At 37.2% G+C, this 22,707-nt stretch overlaps 1 protein-coding gene across 1 annotated transcript in view; it reads left to right on the forward strand.

Annotated features, from left to right (window-relative positions):
* Positions 1-22,707, forward strand: part of LOC150098025 (cilia- and flagella-associated protein 100-like) — a 205,421-nt gene that overhangs the window by 138,999 nt on the left and 43,715 nt on the right. The window contains exon 7 of the mRNA XM_090406657.1: positions 14,234-14,294. Within this exon, the coding sequence (XP_090262783.1) occupies positions 14,234-14,294 (61 nt within the window). The remainder of the gene's footprint in view (positions 1-14,233; positions 14,295-22,707) is intronic.

Here is a 22,707-nt window from a genome sequence, read left to right on the forward strand (position 1 = left end):
TAAATTTGTTGGGTGGCCTGGTGCGTTATCTAAAATTAGTAGAATTTTGAAGTCCATATTCTTTTTCTTCATGTAACTTTCTACATCGGGTACATAACACTTAAAAAACCAATTTTCAAACATGCTAGCTGTAACCCATGCCTTTTTGTTGGCCCACCAATAAACAGGTAGGATGGACTTGTCGAGCCCTTTCATCGCACAAGGATTTGCAGATCGGTTAATAAACATTGGTTTTGTCATGTAATCACCTGATGCATTACTACAAAACAGTAGAGTAATTCTATCTTTGGAAACTTTGAATCCAGGAGCTGATCCTTCATTTTTCGAAATATAGGTGCATTTTTTTCCAATATAACCCAGACTCATCTGCATTGAACACCTGGTCTGCACTGTAACCACCTTCTTTAATGATTTTTAAAAGTTCTGCTGGGTATTTCTGGGCAGCTTCAACATCTGCTGATGCTGATTCTCTCTGGATTTTAAGATTATATAAAGAAAACTGCTTTTAAAAGTTTTCAAACCAACCCTTACTGGCAGAAAATCCATGCTGAGAGATTTCTTCTGAAGAATCTGGATCAAGTTCTTTTAAATGTTTATAAACTTTGAGAGCTTTTTGCTTAATAAGGTGTCCATCCAAAGGAATTTTATTTTGAGTGCAATCTTCTATCCAAATCATTAGCGATTTCTCCATTTTTTCTATTAGAATATTGCGAACTCAAGCAACGCGCTTTGCACTTACCATTGACCCAGCAGTAACACTTTCTCGGATTTTATGTTCATTTTGTTTGATTGTTCGAATTGTTGATTCATTTAAATTCTGAGTCCTTGCAACAACTTGTGGTTTTTCTCCAATTTTCAACCGATCCAAGATTTTAATTTTTTCTTCGAGAGAAATGAATTTCCTCTTCAATGTTGGTTTCTTCCCTTTCGTTGCAGTTTTAGTGGCCATTACAATAAAAATAAACTTTTACATTAAAAAAATAACTCACCAGAAAATAAACTGCTCTGCTTGAGAATAACACACTTATGATTTTAAATGCGCTTTCCTGACAGAAAACGAAGACAATTTTCAACAATAAACACGTCAACGATTTATAGGTGATATCCTTTTATACGTTTATAAATTATTCAAGTTTTTTTTTTTTTTAATTGTTACAATACGTCCAAGCTGAATTTTGTTTTATGCAAGACAGCAGCTATAAAGATGTGCATATGATTGGTGCGGTATTAACAAAAGATCGTGCGACCCAAAGATAAAAGCAACCAACAAGTGTTGAGTTGAAATGCTAATTCTCTTCATTCGAATTCCATAACATCTGAAACTGTCATAACAACATTCACTATTAGTTTTAACACATTCACAACAGGGTGTCATTTATCGTTCCGATGGAAGAACTTCTCATTACTGACTGGCTCAACTCACACAAACGTTTCAACCCTTAGTTGAATTTTATGGCTACTTGTTTGCATTTGAGGTGGCAGGCGAACTCACACATTCATTATATGGCATGTTTCAATTCTTGATAGTCTTTTATTTTAAGTTAGCCTTTGTGATCTGTCATAATGACATCGAGAATTTCAAATGCAATAAAAAAACACTTATTTCATAATTAAAAAATTGGATAATAGTTTTTAGTTAGATACTGTGTTTCGGTGCAACATATGGTTTTGCTTAAGTCTATATAGCGTAGTTTCTGTGAGAGGGGACATGTGATTTATTAGTTAGCGTCGTTTTTATTCCATCTGTCTCTAATTGCACTATTTGTTGAGAATGACACAGACTGCAAAAGCCCTTTGTAGAGTACCTTATTCAGTGATACAATAAAACTAAATTCAATACTTATAACTACTTGCGCGATATGGGCAGACACAAATTTAAGGAAGATAATATTTGATTTTTAAGTCCCGCAGTGAAAAATATGAAAAAAATAAAATAAGGGGTTACTAGAAATTGTAGACCACATTATATCAAAACCGTGTTGAACAAGAGATACCACAATTTGTAGACCACATTATATCAAAACCGTGTTGTACAAGTACTGCGTTATACGAGGGTTACCTGTATTCTTGCAGTTTTCTAATTTATTGCAATAGGAATACTAACAATAGATGACTTAGATTACAGACACTTAAGTTTTTTTTTTTATTGTTTTTTATATATAATCATTTTGCATGTTTCAGCCCATCAATGTGAAGAATAACTATCATTTTGACATCATTTTTTTTAAATAGTTGATTAATAAAACTGACCACAGTCAGTACTGCATCTATAATCAGTACTTAAACATGTGTTGAGCTCATCATTTATCGAAATTATGAGCCCAACCATGTAAGAATAAATACGGTTTAATATAAATCAAGTGGAATATTGCAGCTTTGACAGATTATAGTTAGAAATAATTGGCCTGGATGGCCGAGTGGTTATCGTATCCACTCTCCAGTCAAAAGGCTGCGGGTTCAAATCCTGCCGTGGGCATGGATGTTTGTGATTGTGTGTGTGGTGGTGTGACGTAGTGGTAGGCAGTAGATGGCATTGGTGTAGTTTCGGTTAGTTGTAGTTGCTAAAGATTTGTAGAGTAGGTGCCCTCCCTCGATGAGTTTTTGGACTCCCTGGAGGTATTACATAATAATAATAATAATAATATATGTTAACTTTCTATGAAACTATCATATTTTTTATAGTTAATGGTCTATCTCCTTGATGATTTTTTATGTAGTTAATGGTCTATCTACCTGATGATGTCCACATAACATAACATAACATTGGATGAAATATATTGGAGTTATTGAATAAAATTTCTATATATATATTTTTTTGAGAATGTTAAATATATAAGAAGGTATGTATAAATTTATTTATTTAGTCTATATAAATCATTTATTCAGACTCTGTCATCACTATTACAATTATGTATTTATAATTCATTTGTTATGTACAAGCAATAAAAATCGCAAAACCTCTGCACATGCATTATAAAAGGATTGTGAATTAAACTACCATATAAGAGAAAAAAATATTGAAATAATAAATGATTATTCTACTATTAAATTATATAATTCAGTTATTTTATAGAATACTGGTCTTCTTTTTTTAAAATAATTAACTATGACTAGTTTTTAAGAACTATGATGATTAGCTAGGTTTCACTTGCAGAACTTTTATTAAATAAAACTTCATCATCATCATCATCAAATTTCTGACATGTACCCTCAAGGAGTGAACAGGATATGATAGTACTACATGAAAAATTTACATCATTACTAACTTGTAGAGCTGAATGTTGCTCCTACATGTTTCAGTGTCTTTATGTAATCATTTCATCCCAAAGTCATCTGTAGTAATGAAGCTAACAGACTATGTTTTGAAGTAGCGGTGATCAGTTCCGATGTGCAACCATCGGAATTTAATATTCTGATGGTTGTGCATCTCGCTAGCATTAGCTGATTGTTTCATGGAACATCTAGAAAAAAACCTCTTTGACACTCTATTTCTTCAACCTTGTGCATGCACGGTTACATTTGTTAATGATATATTTGGAGTCTGGTCCCACTCTGGGTTAAAATTACTTCAGTTCCTAGAGAAAATTAACTCCTTGATATATATCAAGTTCACTATTGAACATGAATCCAATAACCATCTACCCTTTTGGATATTTTAATAATTCATAATCCCATAGGTCATGTTGAATTTTCAGTTTATCAAAAGCCAACCTTGCCAGATACATCCTCATACCATCATTCTTCGCAGAAGATAGGTATAATCAAGAGTCTTGTAAATAGAGCTCACATGATCTGCTCTTCTAATTCCCTTTTGTTAGACAAACTGGATAAAATTAAAAGCAATGTGATGAGTAGTGATTACAACAAATCTTCCATTCACAAAATGATTGATAATTATCATCTTTCTACCAGACTACAATGCAGTGTGAAAAGAATTTCAATACCTTACCTTAAAGGAATCTCCAAACAAATAACATGGATTCTTGGCAAATTCAATCTATATACTTCCTTCAAACCAGCTCAGAAACTGTCTTCCTTCTTGCCATCTACAAAGGATATGTTACTTCCTTCAAACCAGCTCAGAAACTGTCTTCCTTCTTGCCATCTACAAAGGATATGTTACTACCTCTTTCCTTACCAGGTACTCTGCTCATGTCATCTTTGCTATTTTGGACAGACTGACCATTCTGCCTTGATTAGAATCGAAGAACATCAAGACTATATTGTATTTTTGGAATCTGACAAATCTGTCCTTGCTTCTCATGCTATTGAAACTAAGCACAGAATTCTTTGGGGACAGACAAAACTTTTTCATTCCAGCAAGTTCAGATTTGATTGTCTCTTCCTTGAAACATGTGATACGCTATGAAATCATCTGAACCTCATCTGCTCAGACTGCATACCAATATCAAAGTTTTAGAAAGTGATCACTGTTAATTGTTAATAATTTATATATGGCAGAATGATTTTAAGGAATGCTGATTGTTGGGAGGTAACTGAATCAGTTGATATAATGGAATTACTGAGTGAGCATTTTGCAAGAGTATATCATCCAGGTGGTGATATTGCAGGAATGAAGGAACTAATAACTTATACGGGAATTGTGGTGAATGAAGTGGAGGTGAATAGTCTATTACAAAACCTTAATGTGAATGCATCTGTGGGATGGAATGGCATACCAGCTCAGGTCGTACGTGAAGTGGCTAAAGAATTGTCAGTGCCCTTTGTTTAATTTAAGTCTCGGGTCTGGGTTAGTCCCAAGGGGGTGGAAAGACGGGAAAATAATTCCATAAAGGAGGTTCCAAGACTGCTGCTGCAAATTACCGACCGATCAGCATATCAGGAGTTGTTGTCAAAGTCTTGGAGATAGTAGTCAAAAGTAAAATACAGGAATGGATAGATGAAAATGGGATACTGTATGGGGGACAGCATGGTTTTGTGAAGGTTAGATCATGCCTCAGTAACTTGCTCACATTTTCCAGCTGAACTGGATAAGGGTAATGGGTTTACAGTGATACTGCTGGACCTTGCTAAGGCCTTTGACAGGATACGCATGGAATTCTAATCAGTAAACTGCAGCATATGGGGATGGATATAAGGTTGGTAAAATGGATAGGAGGGTGGTTGATGGAGAGGTATCAGAGAGTAGTTTATTCAGGAGTAGAATCCAAAAGACAGCCTGCGATTAGTGGTGTGCCGCAGGGTTCTGTTCTTGGACCACTACTATTTAATTTGTTCATCAATGATATAGGAAAGGATCTGAGAGGAAGTGTTCATTTGTTTGCTGATGATGCAAAGTTGGGTAGAGCAATAGTGAATGCATATGATGTCAAAATTTTGCAGATTGATTTGGATCGATTGGAGGACTGGGCTAAGGAGAATAGATGTCAATTTAATGTGGCAAAATGTAAGGTTATGCATTTTGGGGTGAAAAGATTAGCACCAGTATACCACATTGGTGGAACTGTACTCCAGGAGATTGACGAGGCCAGGGATTTGGGAGTGTTGGTGTATAGGGAGTTGAAGTTTAGGGGGCACGTTGCAAAAGTTGCTAAATCAGCTCATCAAATCACTTGGTTACTGAAGAATACTTTGACGAGCAGAGACAAGCAAGTTATTGTTCCTCTGTATCGAGCCTTGATAAGACACCATCTTGACTACTGTGCCCAGATTTGGGCACCAGGGTTTCTTCTTGATGGGGAGGAAGTGGAGAGGATCCAGAGGCGAGTGACCAAGATGATAGCAGGTCTATGGAATGAACCTTATGAGAACAGGTTGAAGATTTGTGGGTTGCAGAATTTGGTTGATAGGCAGAAAAGGGTGATATGATTGAGATATTTGAATTACTGAAGGGTTTCTATAAGATTAATTCAGAGGATATTTTTGAGAACAAGACTGGTGGTGGGACATGGTTGAGTTAGACAAAGGGAATGGATACTTTAAGATACCATGATACTTTAAGATTTTGCTAACATAGGACAGGATATGGCATAGTCTGTTGCATAAGTTGGTGGATATGAGATTGGGTTATAAACTGTTAACTAAGTTAAGAGGATGGTTAACTATATCAAAAAAGTGGTTTGTTGATATGAATCTGCAAAATTCAAGGTGACGAATAGTACACCCCAGGGATCAATCCTTGGTCTGTTGTTATTCACTCTTTACATTAAACATTAAGAAGGATTTGACAGGAGACATGTAGTAGAGATAGGCAAAGTAATCAGGAATGTGACTAACACATAGCACCTTGCAGAATGATTTGAATATGTGGGAATTGTGGACATATGAAAATGGCTAGGATTTCAGTGGTAGTAAATGTAAAGTTATTCACTTTAGTGAATATGAAAATGGCTGGGATTTCAGTGGTAGTAAATGTAAAGTTATTCACTTTAGTGAATATCTAGTTCTCAAGTCAAATGTAGTCACTGGAATTGAATGTAAAGGATATAATATTTTTAGGAAGGACAGAAGTGATGGAAGATGGGGGAGGGGTTTCCTCCTAATGATATGATATGAAGCCATTTAGAATAGAAGCTTATGCAAGCAGTGCAGGCCAGAAGGGTAACGAGTGTGGTAAAAACAGCAAAAGCCGATTATGAAAGGAAACTAGCTATGCAAGCAAAAGAGAATCCCAAACAGTTCTTTCAATATGCTGCAAGCAAGAAAAAACTGTACACGGCAAAATGATTTTAAGGAGGTCACTGAACCAGTCGATATAGTGGAGTTACTGAGTGCACACATTGCAAAAGTATATCATCCAGGTGGTGACATTGAAAAAATGAAGGAACCATTAGTTTATACTGGAATTGTGATAAATGAAGTGGAGGTGAATAGTCTATTACAGAACCTTAATGTGAATACATCTGTGGGATTGGATGGTATACCGGCACGGGTCTTGCGTGAAGTGGCTAAGGAACTATCAGTGCCCTTGACCATGTTGTTTAATCTGAGTCTCGGGTGTGGTTTAGTCCCGAAGGCATGGCAAGAGGGGAAAATAGTTTCACTGCATAAAGGAGGATCCAAGACTATGGTGGCAAATTACCGACTGATCAGCATATCAGGAGTCATTGTCAAGGTCTTGGAGAAAGTAGTCGAGGGAAAAATACAGGAATGGATTGATGAAAATGAGATAGTGTACAGGGGACAGCATGGCTTTGTGAAGGTAGATCATGCCTCAGTAACTTGCTCAAGTTTTATAACAAGGTGACAGCAGAACTGGATAAGGGAAATGGGTTTACGGTGATACTGCTGGACCTGGCAAAAGCGTTTGACAGGATACCACATGGAATTCTAATCCGTAAGCTACAACATATCGGAATGGATATAGGGTTGGTGAGATGGATAGGTGGGTGGTTGATGGAGAGATATCAAAGAGTAGTTTATTCAGGAGAGGAGTCCAAAAGATGGCCTGTGACTAGTGGTGTGCTGCAGGGTTCTGTTCTTGGACCACTGCTGTTTAATCTGTTCATTAACGATATAGGGAAGGATCTAAGTGGAACAGTTCATTTGTTCGCTGATGATGCAAAGTTGGGTTGTGCGATAGTGAATGCAGAAGATGTCAAAGTCTTGCAGGATGACTTAGATAGATTGGAGTTCTGGGCTAAGGAGAATGGATGTCAATTTAATGTGACAAAATGTAAAGTTATGCATTTTGGGGTGAAAAGATTAGCAGCAGTATACCACATTGGTGGAACTGTACTCCAAGAGATTGATGAGGCCAGGGACTTGGGAGTGTTGGTGGATAGGGAGATGAAGTTTAGGGGGCACATTGCAAAAGTAGCTAAAACAGCTCATCAACTCACTTGGTTGTTGAAAAATACCTTGACGAGCAGAGACAAGCAAGTTATTGTACCTCTGTACCGAGCCCTGATAAGACCTCATCTCGACTACTGTGCCCAGATTTGGTCACCTCGGTTCCTTCTTGATGGGGAGAAGGTGGAAAGGATCCAGAGGTGAGTGACTAAGATGATAGCAGGTCTATGGAATGAACCATATGAGAACAGGTTGAAGATTTGTGGGTTGCAGAAACTAGTTGATAGGCGGAAGAGGGGAGATATGATTGAGACATTCAAATTGCTGAAGGGATTCTATAAGATTAATTCAGAGGATATTTTTGAGATCAGGACTGGTGGTGGGAGAACTAGGGGACACCTATGGAAGCTGGGCAAGAGTGTAGTTAGCAGGGGTGTTAGAGCTGGGTTCTTTACTATTAGAGTGGTAAATGAGTGGAATAAGCTGCCAGAATCTGTTGTGGGTGCTATGACAGTGAGCGAGTTCAAGGCAAGGTATGATAGATACTGTGAGAATGTCAAATAGTTGTGTGGACATGGAGTTTAGGGCTTCCCTCGATGAGTCTAAGGACTCCCTGGAGTAGCCCGAAATAATAATAATAATAAATTAATAATAATGATATATCATTCAGAAGTGAGTTTGAGGTTATGGAGGCTAACAGGAAGAAACATGGTGTGTGTGTTTGTGTGTGTGTGGGATGGGGGTTGCTTCAGACTTGGATCATTTGTTGGGGAAGATGAAATGCCTTTCCAACTTGACTTCATGGGTAGTAACAGTTGATTATTATAGGTGACTTAAATTATCCAAATATTGATTGGGTAGCATAGAAAACATCATAAGAATAAAAGAGAATTTACTGAGCTCTTTTGAGAGCGCATTCTCAAGCAGCTGAAAGAAGGAACTCTAGGTCAACAAGTGTTAAATTTGGTCATAGCATCAAAAGTATTCTCAGTTAAGCAGGTGACTGTTTTGTTAACAGTTGTAACAGTGATCGTGCCGTACTGATACCTAAGAAGTAATAAAGTATATGGATGTTCCAATTAGGAAAGGTTGCATTCTGAATTACAATGCTGGAAATTATGACGAACTCTGGAGAATGCTATGTTCAGTCACATAGTATCTATCTGTTACTGAATGAGAAGGATATCAGTATTGCATGGGAGAACTTCAAAATGATGCTTAAATGACATACTAGCCAAATGTGTCATCAGAGTTAATAAGCAAATATGATGGGAGTGAAATGGATATTCAACCTTATGGAGCAGGTAATCCATAAAAAGAAAATTATGTTTGAAGGAATGATGAGAGGAGTTATAAAATCTCTAAAGTGCAGGCTAGAAAAGTTTTGAGTATTGTACATTAAACTAAGTGTGAGTATGAAAAGAAATTGGTTATGCAGGATAAAGGCAACCCAGAAGGCGATTGTTCAAATAATGAGTTCTCACTTGCTAAGATCTGTCAACCTAGTGATTGTAACATGGTGCACAGTGCTACCACTACATTGGATGAAGAGATAGAGGTGTATGAAATGGAAGTCGCCGGCTCAAATCCTTCCATGGGCATAAATGTTTGCCATTGTCTGTGCAAATATTAGTGGTGGTAGTGGGCAGTGGATGGTGCTGGTGTAGAAGATGATGATGGCAGTTGCGGTTCGCTGTAGTTGGTGAACTGAGTGGTGGAAACGGAGAGTTGTAGAGTCTTTGGACTCCTTGGAGGTGTCATGTAATAATAATAATAACAATAATAAAGTTTCTAGAGCTGTTGCATAACATGGATAAGAATTCAACAAATAGAATATTGGCATGTATGCTAAAGGAATGTTCAGTTGAACTGGATAGGCTTTCGACTTGGTTGTATAATATGAGTCTCAGCCTCATGAATGATCTCACACTAATGGATTGAATGCATGATAGTCCTGTTGTACAAGTTGTACAACAGTAGTGCAAAAATTGATGTGTCTAACTACTGACCTATCAGTATCTCTGGAGTTGTCATAAAGATATTAGAGAAGTCGGTAAGAACTCACATACAAAAATGGGTTAATAGATAAGCTATACTTTGCAATGAAGAACGAATTTCCTAAAGGGAGGTCATGTTTGAGCAATTTGCTCATCTTTTTTAAATAATTTTACTCCTGAGTTAGATAAACAGAACAGATACAGTATGATGGGTATGGAGAGTGGTATGCATGAAGAGTGCTTGGCTGATGGGACAATAGAAAGAGTGGCTTTAGTAATAAAGAGAGGGCATGAAGCAGACAAGATGATAGTTATGGTGGGTACGAATGACCTGAGAGGTAGTATAAATCAGGTAGGAAAAGATTTAAGAACATTATTAGATATTGTGAAGAGGAAAAGTGTCAATGGGAGGATAGTGTGTGTGCTGCCTCGTTTTGACAATTACGAGTTAAGTAGACAAGCAATGATAATGAATGATATGATTGCAAGAATGTGCAAAAAAAGAGGTCTGGAATTTGTTGATATTTGGAGTGTCTTTGAAGGAAAAAGGCAGTTGTATGCTAGAGATGGACTGCATCTTAACATGGAAGGACATAAGCGATTGAAGAAGTTATTGTTTTCTGAACAAGTTGAAGTTATTGGGCAGGGAAACTAATATTGAAAAGGCTGAGTGTAAGAGAGAGAAACTTTAGCACTGATTGTATATTTATTGATCCTTATATGCAGAATAAATTGCAGAAGAGAGGGGATAAAAATCGGCATAGGATTACGGAAGTTAGTGACTTATATATCAGTTCTAAAGCCAGTACAAGATGTAGAGGGAATCTGCAATTTTTGTATACCAATGCTAGAAGCATTCGAAATAAGAGAGAAGAATTTTTGGCATTAGTCAGTGAAATCTCACCAAAAGTTGTAGGCATTAGTGAAACTTGGCTGTCAGCAGAAGATGTGGTCACTGGAATTGAATGTGATGGGTACAGTATTTTCAGGGAGGATAGAGAAGATAGAACAGGAGGAGGAGTACTACTGTTGATGATAGCTGATGTGTTGCAGCCAAAGAAAGTAGTATATCAAGATGTTAAACATGTGAATGAGAGTTCATTTGATGCAGTCTGGTGCGAAATAGTGACCAATGCAACCAAATATACAGTTGGATGCTGCTATAGGCCAGGGAGTACAGGGGGATATATTGAATTCATGCATCAGCAAATTAATGCAATGAGTGAAGGCTTAGTGATTATTATGGGGGATTTTAATTATGGTGATATCAATTGGAAGAAGGAAATATCACGTAGCAAAAAGGAAATGGAGTTCATACATCTTCTATGAGATAATTACTTGAAACAGTACATAACTGAAGGGACACGTGGTATGAGAGTGTTGGACCTGGTTATCGGTTCAGAGGTTATATGCATAAGTAAGGTGTCCTCGTTACCTCCAATTGGTGAAAGCGATCATGTGGTATTGACTTGGGAGGTTGCAAAATCTGTGGATTTTTCTGTTAAGAAGGGGTATATACGGAACTACAGGTTAGGCAATTATAACAAGCTTCGGAGTGAGCTTGCAGCCATCCCATGGCAGAACATATTGCAAGGGAAAGATGTTAGCAGTGCTTGGGATAAAATCAGCGGGTATCTGAGGAAAGCAATATCAGATTGTGTCCCCATGGTCAGGAGGTCAAACAAGGCAGGCATTAGATGGATGAGCAGTAGTATCAAGCTTGATCTGCAAAAAAAGAAAATGTTATGGAGAATTTACAAGGAGAAAGGCGATCAGGACATCCATGAGCAGTACAAGGCTCAAGCTAGGAAGGTTACCAGCATAGTAAGAAAAGCTAAATCAGATTATGAGAAGATCTTAGCCAAAGAGATCAAGGGCAATCCCAAAGAGTTCTTCCGCTATGTGGCAAGTAAGAGGAAGAATGACTTCGGAAGGATAACCTTAGTGGGTGCTGATGGTATTGAGGTGACAAAATCAGATGTAATAGTCGAGTTACTGAGTGATCACTTTTCAAAAGTCTATCACCCAAGTGAGGATATCTCTATACCTGTAGCAATACCTAATGTGAGAATTGAAGCTAAAAATCAGAGGTGTTAAATATATTGCAAAATTTCAATGCAAACACTGCTGTAGGCTTAGATGGAATATCAGCTCGGGTGTTGCGTGAATGTGCAAATGAATTGTCAACCCCTCTTACTTGGATATTTAATTTAAGTTTGAACTCTGGTATGGTCCCTAGGGAGTGGAAGTTAGGTAAAGTGGTTCCTTTGCATAAGGGTGGCTCTAAAACTGTGGTATTTAATTACAGACCAATCACCATCTCAGGAGTAGTGGTAAAAGAATTGGAAAAGTTGGTTAAAGACAAAATTCAAGAATGGGTAGATCAGGATATGATACTCTATAGAGGCCAACATGGTTTTGTTAAAGGTAGATCCTGCCTTAGCAATCTATTAACTATTCATAATAAAATAATATCTGAGTTGGACAAAGGAACTGGCTACACAGTGGCTTCTGGATTTTGCTAAGGCTTTTGACAAGATACCCCATAGAACACTGTTATGCAAATTGGAGCAGATGGGAATGGATATTAAATTGGTGATATGGATAGGAGAATGGCTCAGGGAGAGATACCATAAGGTGGTGTATGGAGGAGCTGAGTCCAGAATGAGGCAGGTGACCAGTGGTGTGCCTCAGGGCTCTGTGCTTGGGCCAATATTGTTTAATTTGTATATAAATGATATAGGAAATGGCTTAAAGGGAGATATTCAGTTGTTTGCTGATGATGCAAAGTTGTGTAGTGCAATAAAAAATCAAGCTGATGTTGAAAGTTTGCAGGAGGATTTAAATAAGCTGGTAAAATGGGCAAAAGATAATGGATGTCAGTTCAGTGTGGAAAAGTGTAAAGTCATGCATTTTGGGATTAAAAGATTACCAGCTGTGTACTACATCGATGGAAAGGTACTCCAAGAGATTGATGAGGCTAGGGACTTAGGGGTATTGGTAGATAGGGAGATGAAGTTCAGAGGACACATTGCTAAGGTGTCCAAGATTGCACATAGGATTACTTGGTTGTTGAGGAACACACTGACATCCAGAGATAAAGAGGTTATTATTCCCCTTTATAAAGCATTGATACTTCCACATTTGGATTACTGTGCTCAGGTCTGGTCACCTGGATTCCTTGGAGATGAGGAGGCTGTGGAGAGGGTTCAGAGAAGAGTGACCAAGTTGGTGAGTGATATAAAAAATGCTCCCTACATTGATAGATTGTAGATTGCAGAGATTGGTTGATAGCCAAAGAAGAGGGGATATGATAGAAACATTCAAGTTGCTGAAAGGTTTTTATAGGATTGATGCAGGGTAAATGTTTCAGCTGTGTGATAGCGATGGAAGAACAAGAGGTCATCTCTGGAAATTAAAGAAGAGTGTGGTTAACAACGGTGTCAGAACAAAGTTTTTTGCCTGGAGGGTGGTGAATGAATGGAATTCATTGCCTGACTTAGTTGTGAGCTCTTTGTCTGTAAATGAATTCAAGAAGAGATATGACAGATATTGTTTTGCTAGTTTGGGTCTCCCGCGATGAATCTACTGACTCCATGGAGATACCAGTAATAATAATAATGATGATGATGATACTGTTGGACTTTGCTAATGCATGTGTTAGGACCAAATTGGAGAATATGGGGCTGGAATGTAAAAACTTGGATAAGTGGGTGGCTGTTGAATGTCAAATTGCCAGATTTATGGTGGCCCTATGGGTACTCGTGGGGTTATTTGATCTAAACATTTATGTTATTATGAAGGACTTGTCAGGAGATGTTCAATTGTTTCCTGATGATGCAGTCAGATGTGCTACTAGTATTCAGCACTTACAGCATGGGTTGAATAGGGTGGAACTGTCGGTAAATGATAATGGCTGTCACTTTACTAGTAGTGTAAGGTTTTGCATGTGATGAAATGTCCAGTCGCATGTTATATTGGTGGGATTATGCTTGAGAATGAGATGAGGCTAGGGATCTTAGAGTTATGGTTTAGGTTAGGTTAGGTTAGTCTCCTGGGTTTCAAAGGGATAAAGAAGCTGGGAATAGGGTCCAGAGAATAGTTACAAAGATGATACCAGGATTATGAAGACATTTGGAGAGTATGTGAATTGCAGACACTAGTAAACAGAAGAAAAGGAGGGGTGATATGATAAATGCATGTAAACTTCTGAAAGATATTATAGGATATAAGTTGAAATGTTTTGTTATATATATGATTAAGAGGGAACAAGGAATAATCCGTGGTAGTTGTTTGTGCTCAGTCAAGAAAGGGGCGAGGGCTAGATTTTTCTCTCACAGAGCAGTGAGTGAGTGGAACAGCTTACTTGTAGAAGTGGTGAGTTAAGGATATTCATCTGTTCTCACAATTTTTGATTTTGTTATTATTTTGAATTTTGAATATTTATTTATTTTATTTTATTATTTATTTATTTTTTGCTGTAGGAAACATATGAAGAAACACTGTCATCTGAAATAAGTCAACATTTAGAAGGATCTGATGAAGGTAGTGTGTTGAAAAGTAACTCTTTTTTTTAATAACTGAAATAAAAAGAGTTAATGATAGAGGTAATGATAGAAGTTAATGAGAGTTAATATAGAGTTAATGATAGAAGAGTAAATTTGGAATGAAAAATGAAATGAGTCAAATTGTAAAATTTAGTATCAATCAAATGCTGTCTGAACTGTATTCGTAATATAATGTGGATGAATATAATTGTTTTATCATTTAGGCTTATGTTAGTTATTTTGATTACGCTAGCCTACAATTGAAACTTGTTGATTTCCGATTTGCAGTCAGATAACTTTCCATGTTCACTAAGTTTGCTGTTCTGATTCCAGAAACGATATCCATTTTTTGGAACACATTAAGGATGTTCCACAAAGCCCATGCCTAATACATGTTTTTACAAATCCTGTAATACCTCTACCTGTTTTCACAATAAAACTACCAAAAATATTAAAAAATTATATTATAGAAAGTTTTTCCACTTGGTTACAAAGTGATTAATCCTTTATTCAAGCAATAATAAATTTAGTTTAACCCTTTATCCAAGTTCTAGTAGTAAGACTTATGCGTTGGTTAGACATAACTGGTAATTAATTTACGGAATTGACAACGCATATAAAGTAAATTAATTAAAGATAACTTTAATGAGTCACTTCTATATTTCGGCAATGTCACATTGCCATCTTCGGGAACATAAAGATATGGCATGTGCACTAAGGAATTAACAAAGCAAATGAGGAAGAAAATAAGAACTAATTTTGTTCCTAAAGTCCTAATGGTGCCCTCTTGCGGGCTAATTTGGTAGTCTTGGCAGTTGGGCTGAAGTTCTCAAAATGAAAGTCTCCCAAATTTGGGGCAGTCTCATGCACCCAAATTTGTTGAGGTTAGGAACGTTTTTTAGAGCTGCTGAAGATTCTTTGAATAGTCTTTCGTATTTAAACTTGCTGCGATGGATTATTTTTGTCTTCTTCCAACGAATTTTATGGTGGGTATCTAAGGCATGGTCTGCCAGCCCAGAGCGGCTGTACTGGTGAAACCGGATGTAGTCTTGGTGTTCTGAAATCCTGATATTTGTTGTTCTGCCTGTTTGGCCAAAGTAGGACAATTTGCAGCTGCAAGGGACCTGGTATACACCAGGTAGGTCTAGGGGAAGTGGTTGGTCTTTGGTAGAGCGGATAAGGGATGCCAACTTCTTATATGGTCTGTAACAGGAAGTAAGGTCATATTTTTTGAGGATATTAGTTATTTTTTCAGAGGTGCCCTGGATGTAGGGGATAGTGATAGACTTGGTGTAGTCTTTATTGTGGAGGGGGGGAGGGGGGTTGTGGTTTATAGGTTTTAGTATTTTTTGGATTTTTTTGGGGTTGTAGCCATTGGCTAAGAAAGTGTCGAGGATGTGGTTTAGTTCCATAGTCAGGGCCTTGTCATCTGAGCAGATTAATTTTGCCCTGTTATATAGTGTTTTTATCACCCCATATTGTTGTGAGAGGGGGTGGTGGGATTGCTGGTGAATGTATCTGCCAAATGTGGGTGGGTTTTCTTTAAAACCTCAACAAATTTGGGTGCATGAGACTGCCCCAAATTTGGGAGACTTTCATTTTGAGAACTTCAGCCCAACTGCCAAGACTACCAAATTAGCCCGCAAGAGGGCACCATTAGGACTTTAGGAACAAAATTAGTTCTTATTTTCTTCCTCATTTGCTTTGTTAGTTCCTTAGTGCACATACCATATCTTTATGTTCCCGAAGATGGCAATGTGACATTGCCGAAATATAGAAGTGACTCATTAAAGTTATCTTTAATTAATTTACTTTATATGCGTTGTCAATTCCGTAAATTAATTACCAGTTACCTTTATCCAAGTGTGAGCAAACAAAGTTTGCACCTGAAAGTATCTTCAGGACTCAGGTAAGGTGGTACAACACCAGGCAGCTCGTTGCAAAGGTGGAGCAAGCTAACATCACTCCTATCTCGGTATCTCCCATAATGCAAAACACATCTCCTTGCAGATATGTATAATGTTATGCATTAAGGAAAGGGCCACTACCCAGACTAGTTTCGACCTTTATTGAGGTCTCTTCAGTGGCAGCCAGGCCCAAGTGGAGATACCAGGCAGAAGCATTAGCAAGGTCATCTCTACCTATAGGAGTTGCCAAACGGTGTGCAACCTTTTTATTAAAGGTGCAAACTTTGTTTGCTCACAGTTGGAAAAAGGGTTAAACTAAATTTATTATAGTCTAACCAAGTGAAAAATAAACTTTCAACATCTTTCTCTAAATCCAGAGTAATTTAATAAAAAGGTGGCACACCATTTGGCAACTCTTATAGGTAGAGATGACCTTGCTAATGCTTCTGCCTGGTATCTCCACTTGGGTCTGGCTCCCACTGAAGAGACCTCAATAAAGGTTGAAACTAGTCTGGGTAGTGGCCCTTTCCTTAATGCATAGCATTATACATATCCACAAGGAGATGTGTTTTGCATTATGAGAGATACTGAGATAGGAGTGCTGTTAGCTTGATCCAACTTTGCAACGAGTTGTCCGGTGTTATACCACCTTACCCCAGTCCTGAAGATACTTTCAGGTGCAAACTTTGTTTGCTCACTCTTGGATAAAGGGTTAAACTAAATTTATTATAGTCTAACCAAGTGAAAAATAAACTTTCAACACCTTTATTCAAGCATAAGCAAACTATGTATTTTGTATGAAACATCTTCACAACTAGTCAAATTTTATGCAGAGGCTGCTGACTTCACACCAGTTGCCTTCGTATCGCATAATGCACAGCATGTATTCCTTTTACATGCATGCTGTGCATTATAGGACGCTGCCCATACTGGTTTCTACTTTTATTAAGGTGAAAAAAGTTAAAGCGGTATAGGCCTAGAGCAGTACAGGGGTGAAATAGAGTCTGATAATATTAAGAAAAAGAAAGTAAGGCCTCAGCTCCTATTATAAAGGAGCTGAGGCCAACTCCTGATTGATCATGTTCACATCAAACTGCCTTAGACTTCCATACCATCCTTTCTAGGCATCTTTATTCTCTTGATTTTAGCTTCCCAAATTTTCCTGTGTATTTCTTGTCAGGAAGCACTCTCACATTTTTATTAGCTGATAATATTGTGTTACAGTTGATTTGAAGGAAGTGCATTCATTTACCAGTATTATGAAAATATATTTCATTGATATAGAGTAATCCTGTGACACCACCTCTTTTGCAGTCCATAAATTCTTCTCCACTTGATTTACAGTATACAGATATGAAGTTAATTCTAGCTCTATAGCTTCTTTCCTTATATAGTAGCATGCAATGAAAGAAATGTACATAACAGTATGTTTCATTCTTAAACATGAGATGTCACAGTGTTTGTATTTTTCATTTTTTTAATCCCACCCATGAAAAGTTGTAAACATGTAGTACATTTATGTCATAGGTAGGCTAATGTTTTTTTCTCCTTTGTTTTTTTTATTATTTATTTATTTATATAATCTGGAAACCCTGCTCTAGAGACCATATGCTGAGCTTTTTCAAGCTGCTACAGACTTCCCATAAGTGGGATAGTGGTCTTACCCTTGGCAGTGAAATTTATCCCACCTAAGGATATTCATAAACATCTGTCTGTAGTGAGATTCGAACCCACGACCTATTACTATCCTCTTGGTCAACCAGGCAAGTCTTGCTCTAAACCATAATAAATTGAATTAGTTTTTTTACTTTTCTTTTTAATCAGCAATATCTCTGAATCTGAGTTATTATGGAGAAAGTAAACACTAACTGACCTCCAGAACTGAACCTGTTGGTATCAACAGGATTGTATATTTGAATGGAATGCTGTCATTTTCATCATTCTTTATAGAAATTATTGGAATAATCTGAACTTCTATTTCATTGTAATTTCTGCCTGTACTTCCAACTTCCACCTTAAACAGGAATTCCAAGCAACTGAACTTATTGACAGTTGTTTTATCTTAAGAATTATCTTAAGAAGTGTTACATGAAGTAGGCAATCAGTAAATACCAGAAAAGGAGAAGAAGAGGTCTATGTCAGCTTAAAGTTATGGGGAAACAGTTCACCATCACCACTCTTTGGAATGGAAATAGGAGCCAATTTTTCTGACTATGCATAAGAAGGCTGTAGGATGCTCTGCTAAAATTTTAATGGCTGTTTCAACATCTCTTTAAATCCCCTATTTATAACAGAAAAAGCCAGTAATTAAAGAGAGGTGGAAAGAGTCAGTAAAATTTTTGTGAGATTCATAAAGTGCCTTATAGTAAAAGCACTTATGGATAATGTAACAAAGCATCCTACAGCCTTCTTATGCATAGTCAGAAAAATTGGTTCCTATTTCCATTCCAAAGAGTGGTGATGGTGAACTGTTTCCCCATAACTTTAAGCTGACATAGACCTCTTCTTCTCCTTTTCTGGTATTTACTGATTGCCTACTTTATGTAACACTTCTTAAGATAAACTGGTAGAACTGTTGACTTGTGTTTAATAGATGGTATGTCAGACTATGCCATTTGCAACTCTTCACATGAGAATTATCGGAAGAAAACAGAATTTTTTGAGGCTCTGCATTTGGATCCAATTCAGACTAGATGTGTCCATAAGTATGTCCCCATATATAACTTTTATGGAACAGTTCTTCATAATAATAATTATCTATCTTTTAAGTTACTGTACACCTTCTATTAAGGTTACTCCTAACATTTTTATTTAGCTTCAGCCTACTTTTTTTGTAACGTAATCAAATTCAGTATAATTGAATAATTAACAATAATATAATAATAATTGGATAATTGAGTAAAGCTGATGTTCAAGGGTCATATAGCAAAAATTGAAAATACAACTCAGACAGTAATGGCAATGCTGAAACAAATCTTCACATGTAAAGATAAGCAAGTCATTTTGCCTCTTTACAAGGCCTTGATAAGACCTCACTTGGACTATTACATGCGAGTCTGATCTCCTGGTTTCTGTAGCAATTCTGATACAGTGGAGAGAGTGCAAAGGAAAATGTCAAAAATGATATCAGGATTGTGGAATACAGATTATGAAGACAGATTGAGAATTTGTAGACTGCAGACACTAGCAAACAGGAGAAAGAGGGACGACATGATTGAGACTTGCAAACTTCTGAAAGGATTATACAGAATTTCAGTAGATGGAATTTTTCATTTTATGGAGGATGGGGAAAGGATGTGAAAGCATCCATGGAAGTTGAGAATGAATGCTATCAAAAAGGGGGTTAAGGCTAGATTTTTCTCTCATAGAGTAGTGTGTGATTGGAATGGATTGCTGTTGGATATTGTGTGTGTGTAAGTATCGTGAATGAATTCAAGAACAGCTATGACAGCTGGAGCAACTAGTATGGCCTCCCTCAATGACAGTTCCTAAATCCCTGGAAGTCTCTCTTAATAATAATAATAATAAGCAAATTAATTATTATTATTATTATTAAGAGAGACTGCCAGGGAGTGAGGGACTCATTGAGGAAGGCCACATACTATACACACCAGCAATCATCTTCTTGAATTCATTCACACTGCTTGCACTCACAACATCCAATGGCAATCCATTCCAATCATGCACCACCCTATGAGAGAAAAATGTAGTGCTCACCCCCTTTCTTAGCTGCATTCATTCTCAGCTTCCAAGGATGCCCTTGCGTCCTTTCCCCACCCTTCAAAAATTGGAAAATTGCATCAATTCAAATCCTGTATAATCCTTTCAGAAGTTTGTAAGTCTGAATCATATCATCCCTTTTTCTCCTATTTGCTAGTGTCTGCAGTCTACAAATTCTCAATTTGTCTTCATAATCAGTATTCCATAATCCTGATCTCATTTTTAACACACTCGTTTGCACTTTCCTCTCTCCAGTATATATCAGAATCACAACAGAAACCAGGAGACCAGACCTGCACAGAATAGTCCAAGTGTCAAGGTCTTGTTAAAGAGGCAAAATGACATCCTTATCTTTACATGTGAACGTTTTTCAGCATTGCAGTTATCTTTTGAGTTGTATTTACAATCTTTCCTACATGGCCCCTGAACGTCAACTTCCTATCTACTAACACTTCAAGATACATAGCCTCATCAGTTTCTTCTAGCATAATCCCACCAATATAATATGACATTGGATATCTAATCATGCTAAAGTACATGACTTTACATTTATTGACATTGAACTGACAACTATTTTCCCATGTCCACAATTCCAGCCTATTCAAATCATTCTGCAAGTACTGCATATCAGCAGCATCCCTGATTACAATACCTATCTTTGCATCATCAGCAAATAGCTGAATGTCACTTGTCAAATCCTTCCCAATATCATTAATGTACAGATTGAATAACAGTGGATCAAGCACTGATCCTTGTGGTTCACCACTTGTTACCTTAAATCTTGCAGACTCACATTCCCCATATACCACTTTTTGATATCTGTCAGTCAGCCATCCTCTTATCCATGCTAATATTCTATAATCCAAACCCGTATTCTCCAGTTTATGCACCAGTCTACCATGTTGTATTCTGTCAAAAGCCTTATCAAAATCCAAAAGTATCTTGGTGTATGCATTCCCCTTGTCTAGTTCAATGGTAACATTGTAATAGAATGTAAGCAAGTTGATTAAACATGACCTTCCCATTCTCATTTCTGAATGTGAGCCCTAACCAATTTTTCCAAAATCTTCACCATCACTCCTGAGATACTAATTGGTCGATAGTTGGATACATTAGTCATTGCTTCACTCTTATGCAATGGAATTACCATACATTCTTTCCATTCCTGTGGAATCTATCCTGTTCTGAGACTCATATTAAACAGCCTGGTCAAAGGAATAGCCAGTTCAGCTGAACACTCTTTTAGCACACGTGCTGATATCTCATCAGTCCCTATTGCTGAATTCTTATTCAGTTTGGGCAACAATTCTAATACCTCATCCTCATACACCTGAGTTTCTTCATCCACTGAGGAGATAGCAGTGAGCTCAATGTTGCATACACCAGGTTGATAACTTTTAACAAAATGGGTACTCATTAGTTGATCAACCTCTACTGAATCTGTAACTCTCATGCTATCGGCATTTAGAAGAGTTATTCTTTCATATTCATTCTTTCATTTACTTGCAGCATATCAATAGAAATCTTGTGGGTTGTTAGCACACAGAGCCAGTTTCTTTTCATACTCAGACTTTGCTTACCATACAACAGTTGTGACTATTCTAACCTACTGCTTATAATTTTTATGATGCACATCATCCTTATGCACACGGTATTCCTTTCGCATCATCCTTTTCTTATGGGTCTCTTGCTTAATAAGATTAAACATCCATTTGACTCCCACTCTATTTATTCTTCAAACTCTCAGGACATACTCTGATATCACATCATTTAAGTATTGTTTAAATGCTTCCCATGCACTGTCATATTCTTCCCATCCATCAACCGATCCATTGCACTGAACTCAGTATACTCCTCAGGTGGTCATAATTTCCTGCTTTGTAGTTCAGCATGTAACCTTTTCTGAATGGAACATTCATAAACTTAGTCACTTCCCAAGTAAGTACTGCATGATCACTGTCACCAGCTGGAGGCAGAATAGTTACATCTTTAACTGAAATGCCCTCTGACACTATAATCAAATATAATACTCTTTGACCTTGAGTTCCTTTTGTCACATACTGCTTGAGGAAGTTGTTCTGCAACAGCTCAGTAAATGTATTTTCATTCTTCTCACGAGATTCTACTGCTACCCAATAAATATTTGGATAATTAAAGTCTCCCATTATGATTACTCTTTTTGTGCTCATCTTGTCTATTTGGTGATGCATTTCTTTATCACTACCAACTAATCCACCAGGTCTGTAACAATATCCCACTATGTAATCGATCTTGTTAGATTCCACCTCACACCAGATGGCTTCAAACTCACTGCCACATGAAATACTGTTACTAGTACTATATTCATAGGTCTCAACACTAACTGGATTCAAGTCATCTGATATCATTAGCAGCATGCCCCTAATCTCCTATCCTCTGTATCCTTCCTAAAAATAGCATACCCTTTACACTCGATACTATTGGTATGTTTGATTCTTATAGGTCTCACTAATGCCTACATTTTGAGATCCCAACACATTGGCTAAGGCAACAAACTCTTCCCCTTTGTTTCTGATACTCCTAGCATTCGGGTACAGACATAATAATCTACCTGCATGTTCTTCTCTTGTCTGAAGTCTATATGACACATTTGAACAACTTGTAGATTTCTATTCTTCTCTGCACATAGACATCTTTGCACAAGCTTGATGGGTCTGAACCAAACAAATACAAACTCAAAATCGTTTTCTCCTCATCAACATTTCCATGACAAAGCCCATTCCCGTCATTAACACAATTATATAA

Source organism: Typopeltis vanoorti, chromosome 16 (genome assembly GCF_054136105.1).
Source record: "Typopeltis vanoorti isolate ZY-2024b chromosome 16, IOZ_Tvanoo_1.0, whole genome shotgun sequence".
In the NCBI taxonomy this organism is placed as follows: domain Eukaryota; kingdom Metazoa; phylum Arthropoda; class Arachnida; order Uropygi; family Thelyphonidae; genus Typopeltis; species Typopeltis vanoorti.